The sequence below is a fragment of the Thunnus albacares genome, chromosome 9 (assembly GCF_914725855.1).
Source record: "Thunnus albacares chromosome 9, fThuAlb1.1, whole genome shotgun sequence".
Lineage (NCBI taxonomy): Eukaryota > Metazoa > Chordata > Actinopteri > Scombriformes > Scombridae > Thunnus > Thunnus albacares.
Window position 1 is genome coordinate 21,779,913 of NC_058114.1, and position 17,781 is coordinate 21,797,693.

The 17,781-nt window shown below is 41.6% G+C and overlaps 2 protein-coding genes and 1 long non-coding RNA gene across 5 annotated transcripts; 1 reads left to right on the plus strand and 2 right to left on the minus strand.

The window, feature by feature from the left end:
* Positions 1 to 1,379: 1,379 nt before the first annotated feature.
* zfyve9b (zinc finger, FYVE domain containing 9b) lies at positions 1,380 to 10,048 on the minus strand. 2 transcript variants are annotated; one of them, XM_044362054.1, is made up of 16 exons: positions 9,952 to 10,048; positions 7,673 to 8,490; positions 7,407 to 7,506; positions 7,107 to 7,309; positions 6,785 to 6,896; positions 5,740 to 5,862; positions 5,442 to 5,597; positions 5,011 to 5,235; positions 4,843 to 4,925; positions 4,649 to 4,753; positions 4,398 to 4,548; positions 3,681 to 3,761; positions 3,235 to 3,397; positions 2,825 to 2,930; positions 2,554 to 2,733; positions 1,380 to 2,098 (listed from the first exon to the last, which is right to left on the minus strand). In XM_044362054.1, exons 1-16 carry the CDS (start codon positions 10,013 to 10,015, stop codon positions 1,937 to 1,939), a joined length of 2,832 nt encoding a protein of 943 aa, XP_044217989.1. In that variant the 5' UTR covers positions 10,016 to 10,048; the 3' UTR covers positions 1,380 to 1,936. The 2 variants fall into 2 exon arrangements, 1 of the variants encoding a protein (XP_044217989.1); XR_006404999.1 differs by lacking the exons at positions 1,380 to 2,098; positions 2,554 to 2,733 and having other exon boundaries at positions 2,859 to 2,930; positions 3,235 to 3,503.
* Positions 8,507 to 10,392, plus strand: LOC122989278. 2 transcript variants are annotated; one of them, XR_006405000.1, is made up of 2 exons: positions 8,507 to 9,761; positions 9,974 to 10,392. It is a non-coding gene; the product is annotated as an uncharacterized LOC122989278 (long non-coding RNA). The 2 variants fall into 2 exon arrangements; XR_006405001.1 differs by having other exon boundaries at positions 10,154 to 10,392.
* A 38-nt stretch (positions 10,393 to 10,430) lies between these two features.
* Positions 10,431 to 16,673, minus strand: btf3l4 (basic transcription factor 3-like 4). Its single transcript, XM_044362055.1, has 6 exons — positions 16,559 to 16,673; positions 15,939 to 16,000; positions 14,159 to 14,272; positions 13,828 to 14,029; positions 11,118 to 11,177; positions 10,431 to 10,796 (listed from the first exon to the last, which is right to left on the minus strand). The coding sequence occupies exons 2-6, from the start codon at positions 15,990 to 15,992 to the stop codon at positions 10,750 to 10,752; spliced, it is 477 nt and encodes a 158-aa protein (XP_044217990.1). The 5' UTR covers positions 15,993 to 16,000; positions 16,559 to 16,673; the 3' UTR covers positions 10,431 to 10,749.
* Positions 16,674 to 17,781: the final 1,108 nt, after the last annotated feature.

The following is a 17,781-nucleotide window of genomic DNA, read 5'->3' on the forward strand; positions in this document are numbered from 1 at the left end:
CACTGTCAGCTGGTTCATTAGGGTCAGGGTAAAATGTTCATTAGTACTCTAAGAAAAAGTGTTTTACATCCATTCAGTCTGCAGCTAAATAAACCATTGATCCAGTATGCAAAATAGTGACATATACTGTGGTCAAATTAAACTGCAACAGCAGCCTTTCCTTCACTGAGCATACCTTGACGCAACTTAAAAATAACCTCTTTAAAAAGTTGCCTTATGAAACTGATCTTGTGGGCAGAAAATGGTTCTAGTTTGAGTGTGAACCAGTGGTTGAAGTATTTTTATCCTTAAGTAAAACTAACGCTGATACTGAAAATACCCCTAAGTAAATCTCCTGCATTCAAAGTCTTTGTAAAAGTAGGCCTACAGAAATATCAAAATACGACAACAAAATGTACCTGCAGTATCAAAAGTGAAAGTACTCATTATGCAGGCGAATGGCACCTGTCATGTTTATATATTGTTATTACTGATTACCATGTAAGCTGCATATTATTGCAGCTGGTTGAAGTTAAGCTAATTCTAACTTTACAAATGCGTTGTATGCAATGCATATTGCAACAGGAAACCGTCAGTCAGTTTATCTCACCTGCACCTGGTTCAGAAATGCAGCAGTCAGGCTCCTCACTGGAGCCATGAAGAGACCACGTCTCCCCTTTACTGGCCGCTATTCACTGTTTACCAGTGAAAATTTATTTGCTTTGAAAGCTCTGCCTGGACTGGCACCAGCTTATCTTTCTGAACTCCATATTCCCTTTTCTACCGCTGGACCCCTCAGATCTGCTGAACAATCACTGCTCTTCATTCCAGTTAAAATCCAGAGGTGATCGGTATTTTCCATTGTTGGCCCTAATGTGTGGAACAATTTGCCTCTCAGAACCCCTCCTCAACTGATATTTTTAAACTCATCTTAAGACCCATCTCTTTTCCTCAGCTTTTTAATAGTCATCATGAAGACACAAATGGTCACAGTTTTTATTAATCTTTTTTCCTTTTATTTCTCCCTCTATCATTTATTTTATCTATTTTCCCCCCTCGATCTTCATAACTACAGTATGTCTATGTTTTTGATTGTAATTATCTATCTCTGTAAAGCACTTTGGTCAACTCTTGTTTTAAATGTGCTCTATAAATAAGTTGACTTGTCAGACATTAAACTACCCATCAATATATATAAACTGATCATGTCTTTTGTGTGCAAAATCTCAATTTGAAAGGTAGCCTGGTAATTACAGTTGTTGAACAAATGTAGTCGAGTAAAAAGCACAAAATTACCCTCTGAAATATGGTGAAGTAGCAGTTCTTATAGTGTCATAAAATGACAAGTGAGTAAAAGTACCAAGTGTTGTGCAGAGAGTCATGAATGAACCGGCAGTAACTCCGTCATTGTTGCAAGTTTAATTCCAGGCTGACAATACATTTCATGAGCAATCGATTAAAATACATCCAGTAGGAAAACATTCTTTATGCATTCATTCAGTGTGCATCAAATCGCTACAGATCTACTACATACAGCAGTTCAAGTCATTCTCTTTTTCTCTTTGCTTTAAGGTTGTGGGGCTGAATCCAGCTCCCATGTTAAAGGTATTCTCCATATGGGTATTTATATGGTACATCGTGACATGGATGATATCAAGCTATGAAGTTGCTACTACGGTGCGGTACTGTGCCCTGATCTGATGGTCCATCATAGGTTTCATGCGTACCCAGATTGTCTGTTGCAGGGCGAGGTGATATTGGAAAAACCACTAAGTGTCAGACCACTTCTCTTTACTCATGAGTGGATGAAATGGATGCAGACCTTGGATGTGGTCTGGTTTACCCTTTGAATGTGCTGCTTTTTATTGCCCTGAAACTGATGGCAGCACTGATGGGGAGTGCCGGAGATACAGCTGTGGTCAGGGTGAAAGAGATGTAATAGTTGGGCGTGTGCGCTTTAAGTGATGTTCTCCAGGATGTAGAAGATAAGCTCCATCACAATGGGCTCATCGCCTCTCTTGCGCCCCCTGCTGTGGATGACGGGGATCATCACACTGTCCAGAGCGTTGAGGTACTGAGCTGGGAGGGGCTGCCCATTGCTCCCAGCCACAAATCCTACCTGAAATGACAAAACAAACCACACCCAGAAGCTTGTGTTATAAACTTTACAACTATTTGTGTATGACTCATGTGTTACATATTTTCTTTTTTCTAAAAAAACAAAAAAAAAGAAAAATTTTACTATTTTTCATTTAATTGTTGGCAAAGTGGAAGAGCCCTTTGAAAAAAATGTGTCCTCATTGAACGCTAAAAACAGCTGAAACCCATGCTGATGAAATTCCTGGAGCATTAGCAAATAGCCACCTACTCTATAACATAAAAACTAGATATTTAACTGCTAAATTAAGAATTGACAAATGGTTACTAGAAGATGATTTATTCATCTTCCTTACAAGAGGTGGATTCATGGAATCTGGTGCTTAAAAGGCCAATTTTAGTCTGAGAAATAGGCAACAATATGTTGCTGCGACCCCTCTCACCGATACCAAATACTGAACATCTTTTTTTCCTGACCTCTTGAGGGTCAAAAGTGACACGCAGCCCAAGTTTAGCCATCCCGTCCTCTTTCAGCAGTTTGAGGTGTGGACACAGTGCCAAGCAAAACGCCCGGGCGATCCGCTCCGTTAGCCGGTTGTGCTCAGCAGAGTCCGATGCTCCTCCTTTAGGCTGATCCCCCCTCTGCAGGAAGAAAACCTGCGCAAAACAATCAGACAAATGTAAAAGGTAAAAAAAGACAGTTTCAGATGGACTTCTATTGATATTTTCAACAGATCATCATACGTACTTCTGTCCAGCGGATAATCTTCCCATTTTCTTTGTATTCTGATTTCTGGAACATCTTTGTACTGCTGATGGACTCCATGGATTTCCCATCAATGGGGCTTATAACTCTGGAGAAGAAATTATATATACAAAAATTTACTACAATTGTATGAGAGTGAAGTTGGTTCAATGTTTAGTTAGCCTGAACTCTTGTCTATGGCACAAAACTGGACACCACTGGATCTGAAGGGATTATGATCACTTCCTTTAAATGTTCCAGTTTTTTTCTAATCATTATCTACTAATTTAAAGCCTTTTGAACATTTTCCTTCACTATCTTTGAATGTGGCTGTTATACTGTTTTGTTGGGTTGAACTTCAAAGCTTCAGTCCGAGGCAGCAACATGAACTTCAAAGGGACGGACACACTCACCCCTTATTCACAGTGCATTTCTCCTCCACCCACTGTACACAAACAAGCTCCGGGCTGTCTGATTGGTCAAGCCGCCCACAGGTGATGGTGTAGTCTTTCATCTCCCGGAGCGACCGGCGCAGTTCCGCCATGGTTTCCACGGTGATCTGCACCATTAGCCCATCTGGGGAGAGGGACAGCAATACAGGAGAAACACACAAAACAGACACCCAACAGGGAGACACACGCACTCACATGCATCAACATGTACACACGCTTAGACAAACAGTCTGTGAAAATGTACACAGACACACACATACAAAGATCAACACACTCTGAATAAACCAGTTCTGAAGCAGGGGTGTTAACATGCACTCCTTAAAAAAGACATGTAAAGAATGTAATTCCTGCAAGCTGGCAGGAAAAAGTCAAGGTCAACCTGACTCCCCTCTGAATGGACATCCTACCTTCTACAATGCTGGATTTGGCGAGATATCCTGCGGATGCTTTCAGTGCACTACTGAATATAAAAAAGCATGATCCAGTCACTGCAACACAAAAAAGCAAATCATTATCAGAGACAAACTCTAGCTTTAACCCTGCTGTATGTCAATCCTTAAACCATATCACAGGGTGCCACCTGGTGTTACATAAGGGACAGTGCACCAATTTGCTCCACTGGCGGTGAACCTCTTTGAACTCTTCCTGCCCTTTGCTTCCCTTAAATTTCCCTATAAGTTAAAAACAGAAAAGCTGTGTTTCATCTGTAATCTATATCTGCTTGTTTAAAAGCACTTGAATCCATATAAAACTTACATTGTGAGTGAAATATATTACTTCAAAAATGCATGGGATTGCACAATGTCTGGCTGCACAAAATGCATTCATGAAGATGGATGCAACAAATGGTCTGCGGAGTTCATGTTAAACAGATTTTGAGGAAAGTTTCTAATGAAAAATCACACCAAATTTAACTCACTTTGTTTTTGGTTTACTAATTCAAACAACATCATAGTTTCCCCACACAGCAGACAAATGATCTTATCAGTCAATCAGGACCTCCCCCTTGTTGCAATACAAATTTCTTATTGCAATGAGTGTCCTCCACTACTTCTTGATTGTAGGACATTAAGTCCAGACTCTGAAATCTTGAGGTCTCTTTATAGTATCTTGTCATACCCCACCTTTGCGTGGCTGATTGTGGATGCTGATGGCTTGGGTTTGGTACTGGCCATCATCTCTTTGCACACAGATGAGGTGGGAGTCCGCCCCCTCATTGAAGCACGCCCCTATGGCCAGCACATGCTCATTGGACTTATTCAAAGCCTTCATTAGCTAACGTGAGCAGAAATGGGCAGAGAGGAAAAGACGGTGATTGATGAAAAATAATAACATTAGCATCAACTCTGCAAGATATTTGAATGTTTATTCTTACCTCGTTGTACCCAGTGGTCGGTATCTTTATGCAGGTCTTCTGAGCCTCTAGATCCACAGTGAGCCCCGGCACCATTGGGAGGCTATAACGGTAATTCCTAAAGTCCTGAACAGGATGAAAGGAAGAGGTCATTGGTCAGTGTGGGAAGTTTGGTGTCGTCAGTTCTCATGACAGAACAAAATGCCTATACTCACCACTAACAGTCTCATTATAGTGTGGCCTATCTCCCCAAACAAGGGCTTCCTAAAGCGCACACTGTACAGAGGACATGGGTAAACTGGGAAAAGAGGAAGAAAGTGGGTAACTGAAGAGGAAACCTGTATCATTACAGATACAACATTTCCTACTGGGGCCTGGCTTACATCTGTACTCGGCCCCTAGTCGCAGCATGAGCCGCAAGGGAAAGGCTTTGGCCCAGGCCATCTCTGCTCTGTGGACCAACAGGCCAAAGAGGTAGGGCTGGTTTGGCAGAGGTAGACCTTGGAGGGACTGAAGAGTGGAGCGAACATACAAGAAGCCTGCATGCTCTCCACTGCCCAGGAAACTACTGCCGAACAGGGACAGTGACAGGTGTTTCACAACCTTCCCTACAGAAACACAGAGGAAAAGGACAGATGTGTAATTAGAGCAGAAAAACACATTGAGACAGATGACAGTCAATGTAATGAATCAAATGGGTTGACTGGGGTCCAAAAGTGGGCAGTGAGGCATACAGTATATTCTCTTAATCAATATATACAGTAAAGCAACCACTGCTATGAAACTGGCATACAAATTGCTGCGTGGCTCTGACCTGTGAGGGTGTCCCTGTACAGCTGGATGAAGTGGCTGAAAATGTCTTTGGGAAAGCTTTTCTCTTCAGGCAGGCACTGCAGCAGCACCACCACCTCCACCTGGCCCACAGCATGCATTCCCTTTGTTGTCACGCACCAGCACTTCCTGTTAACATCTGTCACACAATCAAAGCACAACCTCAGGGGTCTCAGGGTTTTGCTCAGAGGGGAATATTAACTCCAAAACAGAAAGTGTAGAAATGTGTGCTTTCTGTTATTTGGCAAGGTGAAAAGGAAGGGGAAAAAAAAGAAACGTACAGTTGACCAGCTTGACCATAGCTAGTAGGTTGGCATTGAGGACAAACACCAGGGGCTTGGGCCTGCCACTCTCCAGCTCCTGAATAAGCAGCATCTCAGAGGGTTGCTCCTCTACAGTGTAATCTGAGAAAAAAAACCACACAGCTATTAGACCATAGTATATTCTGCAACTGCTTGTGCTTTGAGCTGGCACAAGCCGCAGACACAGTGATTATTCTGACATCGTACTTTTATCCATTGTTCCCATTTGAGAATTAATTCATAGCTGTGTAAGGCTTAATAACCATACTACTCTTCTGTTGGAGCCTGGCTCTAAATAAGATGCAAGGCGAGGTATCTTTTATTAATGCTATTATTTCTAAACATCCCTGTTTAACCAGGTAAGACAAGGTCCACATTATTGTTTAGAGTGACAGCACTAGGGAGCAGTTAAGACTTATAAGTAGGAAGAATCAACACATAAATATGGAACAGTCATAACTGGAAACTTCCCGGCAATACAAAAGACTTATAATTATTGTAAATGTGCCAATTTTAGAGTCTTGCTCAATAGTGCTTTGGTTGTGGTGAATGAAGTAGGGGTGAGTGTTTGGCCTTTTGCATACATCAGTATGGGTTGGGAATGTTGATTGATACTCTTCTAGTCACAGGCACGTGCTAGGTCATGTGCACAAGGACAATGAGAGAGTGCACCTGCTAAAAGTAAACAGTTGGGTGAAGTCGAGTATATGCAAATATATATAACAGACTCGTATGATGTGCAAATAAGCACATACGTTTGTGTATGTCAACTCCTCAATGTCAGAGACCTAATTTTCACCTCTCGTTGTGCTGCCTGATTTGCATGGACCTCTCAACTCTTTGTGCCTTTCCTCCTACCTTTGCATCATGCACACTGCACAGCAAGTCATGAAAATACCAAGAGAGCGGCTCACACACACACTTCAAGGTCAGAAAAATACCAACATCTGCACTGCCATGAACAAAGAAACCACAAAGTCCTTTTGCGAAATGTTTGACTCAAATTTGGTGGAACGAGTCTTACCTCCTTTGACTCCTGTGGAGGTAAGGATGGGTGGCAGGCCATCCAGGGGGATGAGGTTGGCAGAGCTGCTCACTAAAGCTGTGGTGCCCCAGCCATAAGGACCACAGGCCTCCTAGAGGAAGAGGGAGACAGGGAGGCAACAGAGCGTGCTCACTTTTTGTTTTGTCAAATCTGCACGGTACAAACTATTAAGCATCACTGAAAATACAGAAACCCTAAAGGCAACACTCAGATTTTATATTTATTCTCTTCTAAATTGTAGAATAACAAATATCATGTTCTACGTGATATAACTGAAGTGTCATGTTTTGGGTGATCCTACATTGATAGCTGTCCCATGTGGCCTCAAGGCTCTCCTGATCTGCGGTGAACCCCCGGGAATTTTGACTGATCCACCCAGCGCACGTCTAGTCAGCGGTGAGAACCCTGGTCCTCTGACGGGGGTGGTCGGCGCAGACTCTGACTGCTTATTGGCCAGGAATTCATCGGCAAACCACACCCTCCTTTTTCCTCTTGGGGGTGTCCCTGAGGAGAGGATGTAAGAATTACTCATGCAGAGTTTTCCAAAACAAAACTTGTGAACTTAAAATAAAAAGAAAAAAAAAGAAAAAGATATGCTCACTTTTAATGAGGGTTGAGTGACAGGAAACACACACTCGTCCCTCCTTGCCATCCAGATGTGTAAGTCTGAACTTCAGGTTGGAGCATAGTGCACAAAAAACCTGACGGTACACACATGCACATGCACACACACGCACAACCACATAAGAGCAGACGCACACATATACATTTCACACATCAACTATCACATCCCTCTTGACTTGGGAACATCTAATTAAATGTTATTTTAAATACTGCACATCATATGAACTTTAAAATGTTCCTCACCTTCCCACAAGCACGGCAGTGGTGCCTCCTCTTAGTAAAAGTAAACTTGACCCCACACTTCATGCAGACCTGCGCCTGAGCATCAGGGACCCAAAATGGAGCCACCTCCCCTAGGATGGTGCCTCGATCCTTGGACAGAATACCAGCAGGACTCGGCTGTTTCTCATTGTCAGGATCAACAGGGAAGGCCGCAGAGTCCCCCATTGCCCCCTCCCCGCTGGCTGCCTGGGCCTTGTTGGCGTTTGTCTCATCTTCTCCATTAGATCTGACCATTTTAAGCTGGCTCTGGAGGTCCCTGGACCCCCTACCACATGTCTCCTCATGTGAGAGACTGGAGGGGGTCGCAGTAACCTCTGAGCTGCAGGACTGTTCTTGCTGCTCCAGCCCACTCTCCTCCAACTCCTTCTCCTCAACCACAGAGTCCTCCTTAGATGGGAGAGCCTGGAGCTTCTTCTCCTCCTCCGCCTGCTCCTCCTCCTCATCCGGCCACGCAGCCTCAGCTGGACTCAGCACCAGGGGGCTGGAAGACTCCCCGAAACAACTCTCACCCCATGTGGAGATGGCAGTCACAGTGCAGCTGCCTTCCTCCAGCTGGGAGGGTGAGGCCGTCTTGGCAGGATGTTCAGATGGTTTCTGCTCACATGGCCCAAAAGTGCTTCTGACTGTTGAGTCTGAAGTGGCCTTAGATGGGGACTTGGGTCTAATTTGACCGCAGTCCAGCCCTGGTTTGGACACATCCCCATCTTTGAGCACTAGGAGGCAGGGTCTGTTCAGCCAGTGGTGCTTAGTGTCCTGAAGAGACGGATTGTCTCCTTCATCTGTTTCAAAGGGGAGCATGGTGATATCATCAGCCTCTTTCTGCAAGCACACGCACACTTACACATATCACGCATGCATGCTCAGTGGAGAAGCTGTGTTCACATGTTCTAAGTGGCCACTTAACACCAGGTGTCATCACCCTTAATACAGCTCATAGCTTTCAATCATCACTAAAGGCAGCATTAGCGCTGTGTCGTCCTTGAGAGGTGCCTGTGAGCTGATAAATGAAAAAGAGAAAAGGAGGTTTGGTGTGTGCGAAATATTGATGTAAAACCGAGCACTTGATCATCCCACATAGCTACTGGTTCCGCAGGGAACAAAAAGTTCAATAGTGGTTCTGTGTATCCTCAAGATTTACGGATGTGTTTTGCTGGGGTGCAGGTATTCAGATTGAAACCTTTGCTTGTGTTTTATTGGCCCATTTGTTGTTGTTGTGCCTAGCAGACCAGATGATAATGATCCACATTATTCACTGTTGACATGAATGTGCATTCCATGTTCAATTGAGCCTACTGCAAAGGCAGGAGTGAGTGTTTGTGTTTCATTGTGTATATATGTCTTGTCAAATAAGCTATTTGTTTTTGAAATGACTCAATTTCTCATCTCAACGTTAATAATCTTCCCATAATTACACAACTAATGTTTTAACATCCTTCCCTCACAGGGTAATCATGTAAAAACCATTACCATACATTATAGTATGCAAAGAGGAGGGAGTAGCCTAATTTATCCATAGATGGTTTTTCATTGAGCTCTAACCCCAGAGTGATTCATGAATAGTTATAACTAGAGAACAAGCATCCCAAAAATCATAGGTACTGCCGCTCAGTTTATACATAACATTACGCTCTAAGATATGTGGTTTGGCACAACAGCGCAAAAGGATATTTGATGGAAATGTTCCAATCCCGTTTGGAAAAACAGGTAAATTCCAGATCAAACTGCATTGCAGCTGCTTCACCAAATTAATAAAAAAGAAAGGCGGGTCGTGTCATCCCTGCTGCGGGCAACAGAGTGAAGGTTTCCCGAACGGCGGCGGGGGTCTGCACCGATCCGGCTGACTGAGAGCTCGCTCGTTTCCCGGGACGGTGACGCATTTGACACACGTGCAAATGTTTAATCCGCTCGCAGGCGCCGAGGCCGCCAATGCGACACTCAGCCCGCATCCCCTTACACCAGATCAAGCAGGACACCTCACTGAGGTGCTGTTTGTTGAATATTTGAGGAGTCTGCGGACAGCGCGAGTATGTACGCAGCTTGTCTTCACACGGTAATGTGCGCAACACACACACACACAGATATACGTTTCAGCTGATGCGGACTATGCGCGCAGCCAAATGCTGTATCAGCGGTTTTCTGTGACAAACACAGACTCGCAGTATCATCATCATCATGTAACGCGCAGGCAATGAATGGGGAATAAAGTATCCCCACCCCGCTCAAATCAACGCAATTCTTACCTTCTGTTATTGCTCCCAAAAGGCTTTCATTCTCGTCATCCCGCGCAGTGAAGAACTTCAGCATTTTATCCTGTTACATCTGAGTGCCGAGGAAGACGAGTTTGAGCAGCAATGCCTTGCTCGCAAGAGAAGGATGGGGGGTGATTTCGCCTCTCTAACCCCCCTCAGTGTGATCTCCCTCCTCCCCTGTGTTTCTCTGCAGCTCTTTGAAGAAACTCGAGAGGTGTGCAGAAATGTCCCTCCCCAGTTTGCTTTCTGCACAGCCTGCAGGACAGCGCACAAGCCAAGACAACAGAGCTATGATGTCAGATGTGAAAATCCAGCCAGATGCACAACCTGTCATACTGAAGGAAATCTGTAAAGTTTCAGCAAGTCAGCATTATCGAATAAACAGACCATGCCCATGTAATACTGCATAATAAAACCATTTGTGTAGGAGAATCAATAAGATATGTTTTGTCAATGACCACAGCACCATCTAAAAAATGTTAATCACCTTTATTTTGTTTCATAAACAAAAAAAGTCTTAAGACTAGCTTTAATGACCACTGTAATCCTGACCATGACTGACAATGTGGTGAAGGGACTTAACCTTTTACCAGAAGGGAGTTGTTTTTTTTGGGGGGGGGGGGTTTGTGCACAAGCCAGTCTGACTCAGATATCCAGAGGCCATTGGGAAATAGAAAAGTCTCTGGTTTGTGGGGGGTAGTGTCTGATATGTCTACACTTATAAACACCGGAGAAGGTTTCTTGCTTTGTTGCAGTCCAGTTTCATGTGCACAAGAACCTCATGTTTCATCAGTTTGCTTCATTCTTTGACGCTTCATCGAAGTTCTCCACCAGATCTGCAGAACAGCAGGACAATGTTAAAACCGTTTTAGCTTTAAACAGCCAACATTTGTAAATGGCATAATACTGTTTTCACTCTACTCTCCAAAATGTTAACAAATGCACTCAACTGAATTTATTTTTTCAATGATTGCAGAAGACAAAACACCACTTCTGCAGAGATATTTTTCTTTATTCTATGCAATGCAATTATAATGCAATCATTTAGAAAACAAACAAATTCTGGGATAACATTTTGAAAATTGGTTCTTAATGTGTGCATAGATTCATTTTTAATGTTTCGATGTGATGTTTTTAATACATGTTATGGTCCATACCTGGAACATCATCATCCTCTTCCTCAATGTCTTCTGCTTTTGGAGCTTTGCTGTCGAGAGCTGAAATGACAACACATGACAAACACATTACAGCTCAAACCAGATATGACCGTTTCTTTATGGATGAAGATGATTATCAATCCTAAAGAAGCATACTGTATCTATTATCACGCTTCCATATAGGACTGCAACTAACAATTATTTTCATTATCGATTCATTTGTCAGTTAGTTTATCAATTAATCAATTAGTTGTTTGATCTTTAAAATGTGAGAAAAAATGTCAGTCACTGTTTCCAAAAGCCCAAGATGCAATCAGACTACCCAAAGATATTCACTTTACTATCAGAGGACTAAAGACACCAGAAACTATTCACATTTAAAGGGGACCTATTATGCTTTTCCTTATTTTCAGTCATAATATAATGTTACAATGTCGGATGTTCATATTAAACGTGACCATAGTTTCAAATAATGAGGTAAACATATGTAGAAGTAATCCCTGTAAGCAAAAAGCACGGACTTCAGACTGCTCTGAACATTTGGTTTCCAACAGTTTTTTTTTAACTTTCAGTCTGAGCTGATGTCAGCTTGTGACGGATTTATGTATATGGTCATCTGCTCCATGCACAGTGCGTAGGTTCACTGCTCTGCTCTGCCAACATTATGGCATTTTTCCATTGTTTTGGGGATAGTCATGCTGAGCCATGACTCAAGTTGTGCAGGCAGGCTGTGAGTATTTTTCCATAACACAGCATGGCAAAGTAAAATAAGTAGTTTACCTGTTGGAGGTGTGCTGGTCGTCTGCAGCTCTTTATCAAACATCATCATCACTGTGGCTGTTTCTGCTTGTACTATCCTTCCTTGCATTGTTTCTAACTGACCCGCTGAACAAAGAGCTCCAAATATCTCCATACGTTGTTATGTAAAACTGTTTTTATTGAATAATAGCACCGCAAGCGAAGCTCTGCTAATTCGTTGAGGAAAACATTTAATTTCCTATAAATTCTTCACAATAAAAGTCTCCTGTTTTTCATTCATTTAAAAGCTTTTAATAAGAAGCAGTAAAGCAGGAAATGTTGGGTTTGCATCGGCGGTAACTTAAAACAAGTCTGATACACGCTGCCCCTCGCTAGGCTTCCTGAAGTTGAACAATCAGAACAGAGTCGGCTCCTCAGGAGGGGGGCCTTAAAGAGACAGGAGCTAAGACTGCCTGTTAAAGACAGAGGCTGAACTGAGGGGCTGCATAAAGGGCCAGTATAACATAAATAAGGAGTTTTTTGAGCTGTCAATCATGCAAACTTGTTCTAGTGGAGTCCCAGAATAAAAATATAGAGCTGGAAATGAGCATAATAGGTCCCCTTTAAGAAGCTGGAATGAGAGAATTTAAGTATTTAAAAAAGGTCTTCAAACCATTCATCGATTATTAAAATAGTTGGCGTTTAATTTGCTGTCAATCAACTAATCATTGCAGCTCTACTACCGTAACATAGCTTATATTGTATTATGTGGTATTTTTGTGGTATATATACTTTTTAGATGAAACACACTACTTCAGAATATACTATACACACACACATTGGAAAAATGTGGATTTTACATAAGACAGAATGATGTTAGACTTTCTCTTGGGCATTGACCATCTATTACAGAATTTCTGTGATAGACAATTACAAATTTGTCTCAGAGGGCTTTACAATTTATACAACATAGACAGCCTCTATCCATAGACCGTCAATCTCAGGGACAGACAGAACTAAAGCTAAGCAACGTTATCTGCACCAACAGGCACAAGGTAACTTACGACTGGTGACTGGCTGGCTGCTACATGTTTACACCAATCCTTAGTCTGTCCAGAGTCCAATCTTTCAATCACCCAAACCAACAGCACCTGTTGTTTTATCACATGGTATCAAGCATGTTGCACTTGAAAATGTTCCATTCAAGCTGCACCAGGCAAGACACTTATGCAAATCTACACCACACTAATCATCCTGAACACAAAAGAGGTGTTGTAAGAGCTCACGTTTCACTGGAATGAAACTGGTGTCAGATACAGAACATAAACTGTGTCCTTAACAGTGGAGAGTAAGGAGCCTAATACTCCCATTATATTCAGTTTAAAAGCCCAAACAGAATAAAAATGCTTCATTTAAACACCTCAATCAGAATAAAAAGACCCAAACCGATTTAAATTTAAACTAGTTGCAGAGGGGTAGTTTAAACCTTTTCATAAACCAATCAAAAGAAAAATTGTACCATGTCAATGATTTAACCTGATTACTTTCTGGCTGCCTTCTTTCAGCACATGCCCTCCGTATTGATGTAAATGCATGGGGATGTACATTTCTCCATATCCAAAAAATGGCAGCTTCCAAGCTGAACAGGACCTCTGAGGAGAGTTTTTTTTGATACAAACTCTTAAAGAACTGAACATTATTGGACACCTAGATGCTGGAAAACTTTGAAGACTGCCTATATAATCACTTTTGCACATGTCACAGCTGTTTCGATTAAATGCGTCTGTATTACATCACATCTCAACAGTAAACAGTTAACCTGAAATCTTCAGTTGGAATGATTTCAATCAGAATGAAAAAAAGTGTGCATGTAACCGCAGCAAGTGTTCCCTGCAGAGAAAACAGCGCTTTCCAACATGCTGCAACATGAACTGTACACTGACAGAGGTCCGATAAGTCCAGGCACACCCACCTTGCCGAGGGAACTGTTCTGCCAGTTTGCGCAGGCTGCTGAGGCTGTCGGCTCCCAGCTGACTGAGGATGCCGGGGAGCATCTCCGTCAGCTGCTTGGTCTCAGCGTGGCCCGTGATGGCGAATGTGTTGGCAGACAGGGAGGCCTGCACTTTGGGGTTGTTGAAGTGGATCACAGTCCCGTCATCCTTGATCATGTTGACCTGAGAAGAGGAGACTGGTCAGATCTTCAAGTCATGGTTAAATGTTCTGGTGCCACAATGATCTGAGAAGTTACTTGAAAAAAGAGAACATTCAAGGTTTCCTGATACAGTGGGTCCATACCAATTTACCTCCTCAATTCCAGCAATATTGTTGACAGCCAACTTCTTTAGTGAACTCTGGAGCTTTTTGTCATCAGCAGTCGCAGTTCTGTGTACCACCTTCTTCTTCCTGCGCGCAGAGCCCTGAAACCAAAGAGACACAAGACTGTTAAACAACAGAGACTTGAAGCCATGACTCACAAGAGTGTCAGTATCAGGAGAAAAAGAAAAGACTATAGGGGCAACAATATATTGTACAATGTTTTTGTATTATTTGAAAGACTTGGGTTGGAGAGTATGACGATATATACATAACTTTGTCAACTGTTACTGATATTTTTCCACACTGTTCATACTCTGGTAGCTACATCCCTTTAATATTTCTGGGCTGTTGTGTGCAGAGTTGAAAATTTGAAGAAAAGATTTTCCAGAAACATCATGATGTACAGTACTGTGCAAAAGTTTTAGGCACTAAAAGTAAAGTGAGGATGCTTTCAAAAATAATGCCATGAATAGTTTTCAATCAATCAATTAATTCATATAAAGTGCAGTACACAGAAAACAAGACTAGGTCAAAATGTAGTATATGGCCGGACAGTGTGTGGTCAATGTTTGAAATTGTGGTCAATGTGTTACAGGGATAGTCAGTGGTAATGTCTACAATGTGAAGTTCTGGATATTAAGTAGTGGTCCCCTTTTTTCTGCTTCTTTCCTGGTCAATGATCATCGAGGCTGCGGTGGAAATTGTAAATTAAAGTTTTGACAGCATGTTGGGTGCAAATTCAGGTGGCTTATCTCCGCACAGTTACCAGAGTTACAGTCAAATCAAGCGCACCTGCAGAGCAGCTGCCCCTCACTAAACTGATATAACAGCCTACATGAGTGAGTGTGAGTTGTGTGAGTGAGTGTTTTAATGCATCGCTTGTGATGTGAAAATGTCAGAGAAATAAAAAGCTTGCGTCCTGGTATTAGTTCAGTTATAAAATCTAAATGCACCGCAGAGCGTCTCTCCTGCCGGCTGCTGCCAGTGCTGCCAGCCAGAGAGTCGATCACATGAGCAAAACCTAGTCAGTGAATTGACATCTCCTATTGTAAACAAATATTTTTTTTTAAATCCTACAGCTTTGTGTTATGCTGCTAAATAATGACCCAACAAGGGTCAGGCCCCATAGTTTCAATGCAAAGACTCAAATATTAGTTGTGTGGATCATGATGTGACCATAACATACTAATCAATATTTTAAAATAAGGGCTGCAACTACCTAAAACTCAAATTATTTTCATTAATGATTAGTCTGCCAAACTCTGAAGTTTTTCATAATTTTCTCTTTTAATCAATTCATTGTTAGGTTTATGAAATGTAAGAAAATATTTCTAAAAATGCCCTTCACAATTTCACAGAGAGAGAGAGAGCCACAGGTGATGTCTTCAAATTGTTAAATTTCTCCGACCAACAGCACAAAACACAAAGATATTTAATTTACAATGATATAAAACAGAGGAAACACAGCAGAGGAAGAAAGTGGAACAACTGACTGACAGTGTCTTTGCTTAAAAATGATTAACTGATTATCTAAATACTTGTTGATTAATTGTAGATGAGTCAAGCAGTAAATGCTGGTATTCTAACATATGCTGCAAAAATCTGTTTTATATGTCAGAACCAGTAAGTATACAAACATAACACTTAGTGGCAGTGATAGTTATTTTAATCTTAAGAGCCACATATACTGTTTGAGTGTATCAACTCACTTAACATAACATCTTCCTAATCAAAACAAAGCAACATCTCCTTGTGTGTGTTTCTTACCTTTCCTCCTATCCGGACCTGGGCTTGAAGTTTAGCCAGTTTTTCTTGATTCATGTTTTCAACTGCAATAAGAGAAAAATGTAGATAACAAATATTGTGTATAAGTAGTCAAATGATGAGCTTGCTGATAGACAACATGAAGACTGACAGCTGGAGCAGCATTATGAGCTAACCAACACGCAGGAAGTCCAAATATTCAGCTCATTTTAAAAAAAAAAAAGAAAAAAAAAGCGTGTTTCATCAGCAAGACAAACTAGTGTATGACAGATATGATGCTGATGCAACAATGTCTCAGTCTAGCTAACTTGTCAGACATCAACCTGCTGCTCTCTGTCTGTCTGTCTGTCTGTCTGCGTGTGTGTCTGTGTGTGTGTGTCTGTGTGTGTGTGTGTGAGCAGCTGCAGAGATGAAAACACAACACAGGGCCTCCACAGGCTGGACACACACACACACACACAGACACACACACAAACACACAGACACACACAGAGACACACACAGACAGCATGTCACTGCTCTGCTCTGGTCCGACCACACAACAACAAAAACAACAACAACAACAACCACACACCCCACAGCCACCGCACATGACACACAATCCAACATTTATCACCACAAACCTGCTCTGATATCCACAGAGGCATGCGGCACTGAAAGATGGAGGTTATGAATTTTTCCTTCTTCTTCTTCTTCTTCTTCTTCTCCTTCTTCGTTTCCGACCAGCTGGAGGACTTTGAGGCGCAATGCTGCCGCCTCCAGGACGCTTTGAAGTCTCTGAAAAATGTTTTTTTCATTAACAGCTCAGCTCAGGTTGGTTCAGAGACGCTTTAAAAGCCTATTTGCGATTTTCATCAAACAGTATAAGCAGATGATCATCGCCAGGGTGTTTCCTGCTAACACAGAGACTAGTGTGGTGGTCCAGAAAGCAAACAGGTACATAGTTTTACAGTCTGTCGGTCACAGTGAAGCAGTGCAGTCACGATGGAGTACAAAAAATGACATAAGCATAACTAACAAACTAACTAACTCAATCAATCAATGTAGAAATACAGAAATAAATCAATAAATAAATGTAGAAATGCATAAATAAATAAATGTAGAAATACAGAAATAGCCTAAATAAAAGATTATTTATGGAAATGTAGAAAATAAATTTAGGACATTCATTCAATTGTGTCCTTTATCATTACCAAAATGTTCATTTTTCATTTATTTATGTATTTAATTATGTATTTCTGCATTAATTTAGTTATGCTTATGTCATTTTTTGTGCTCCATAGACATGCTCTCTGTTTGCCTTGTTGCTGAGGGCCAAATTTTAAATCAGCTTCCTTAAAGTCACACAAATAAACACCAGTCAGTCCTAAAGTAATAATGCACTCAAAATCTCCTTTTTTAGCATGAAACACTCAGTACAGTAATTCTAATCAATTCATAAACTGATACAGAAAAAAAAAAAAAATTAAATTAGCTTTTAAAATCTGCATTGTAAACCTCAACATAATAGAAAGATAGTTAAAATTAGCTAATTATTGTCTTTGTTGTAAACAATTCCGTCTCACAATTCAGTTGTTTCCTGCTTTACTGAAACATTTACACTTTGCATTTTGGGATCACTTCACGGCTCTCAAAGATGTATGAGAAGTTAAATGAAGGTCATCTCACTGAGCAGCAGTAGCAACTGTGTTTGGTCAGCCTCCCACCAACACATGAAACATGGCCAATTATGTTATTATTATTGCTTTACTCTGCATGATTACAATGAATAGTGTTGGTTGCAATTTGAATTACAGTTTTTTTCAGTTGTTTTGGCTCAATTTTCAAATGACAGTCGAGGTCATCA

Excerpts from the sequence above, each read along its gene's own strand:
- btf3l4 (XM_044362055.1), bottom strand. The coding sequence starts at position 15,992 with ATGAATCAAGAAAAACTGGCTAAACTTCAAGCCCAGGTCCGGATAGGA. Across the intron at positions 14,030-14,158 it reads ATATTGCTGGAATTGAGGAG|GTCAACATGATCAAGGATGA; the intron begins GTAAATTGGTAT and ends TCCTCTTCTCAG. Across the intron at positions 11,178-13,827 it reads AGAACAGTTCCCTCGGCAAG|CTCTCGACAGCAAAGCTCCA; the intron begins GTGGGTGTGCCT and ends TTGTCATTTCAG.
- zfyve9b (XM_044362054.1), bottom strand. The coding sequence starts at position 10,015 with ATGCTGAAGTTCTTCACTGCGCGGGATGACGAGAATGAAAGCCTTTTG. Across the intron at positions 2,931-3,234 it reads AAATGCACTGTGAATAAGGG|AGTTATAAGCCCCATTGATG; the intron begins GTGAGTGTGTCC and ends TTTCTTCTCCAG. Across the intron at positions 2,734-2,824 it reads AGATTATCCGCTGGACAGAA|GTTTTCTTCCTGCAGAGGGG; the intron begins GTACGTATGATG and ends TGTTTTGCGCAG.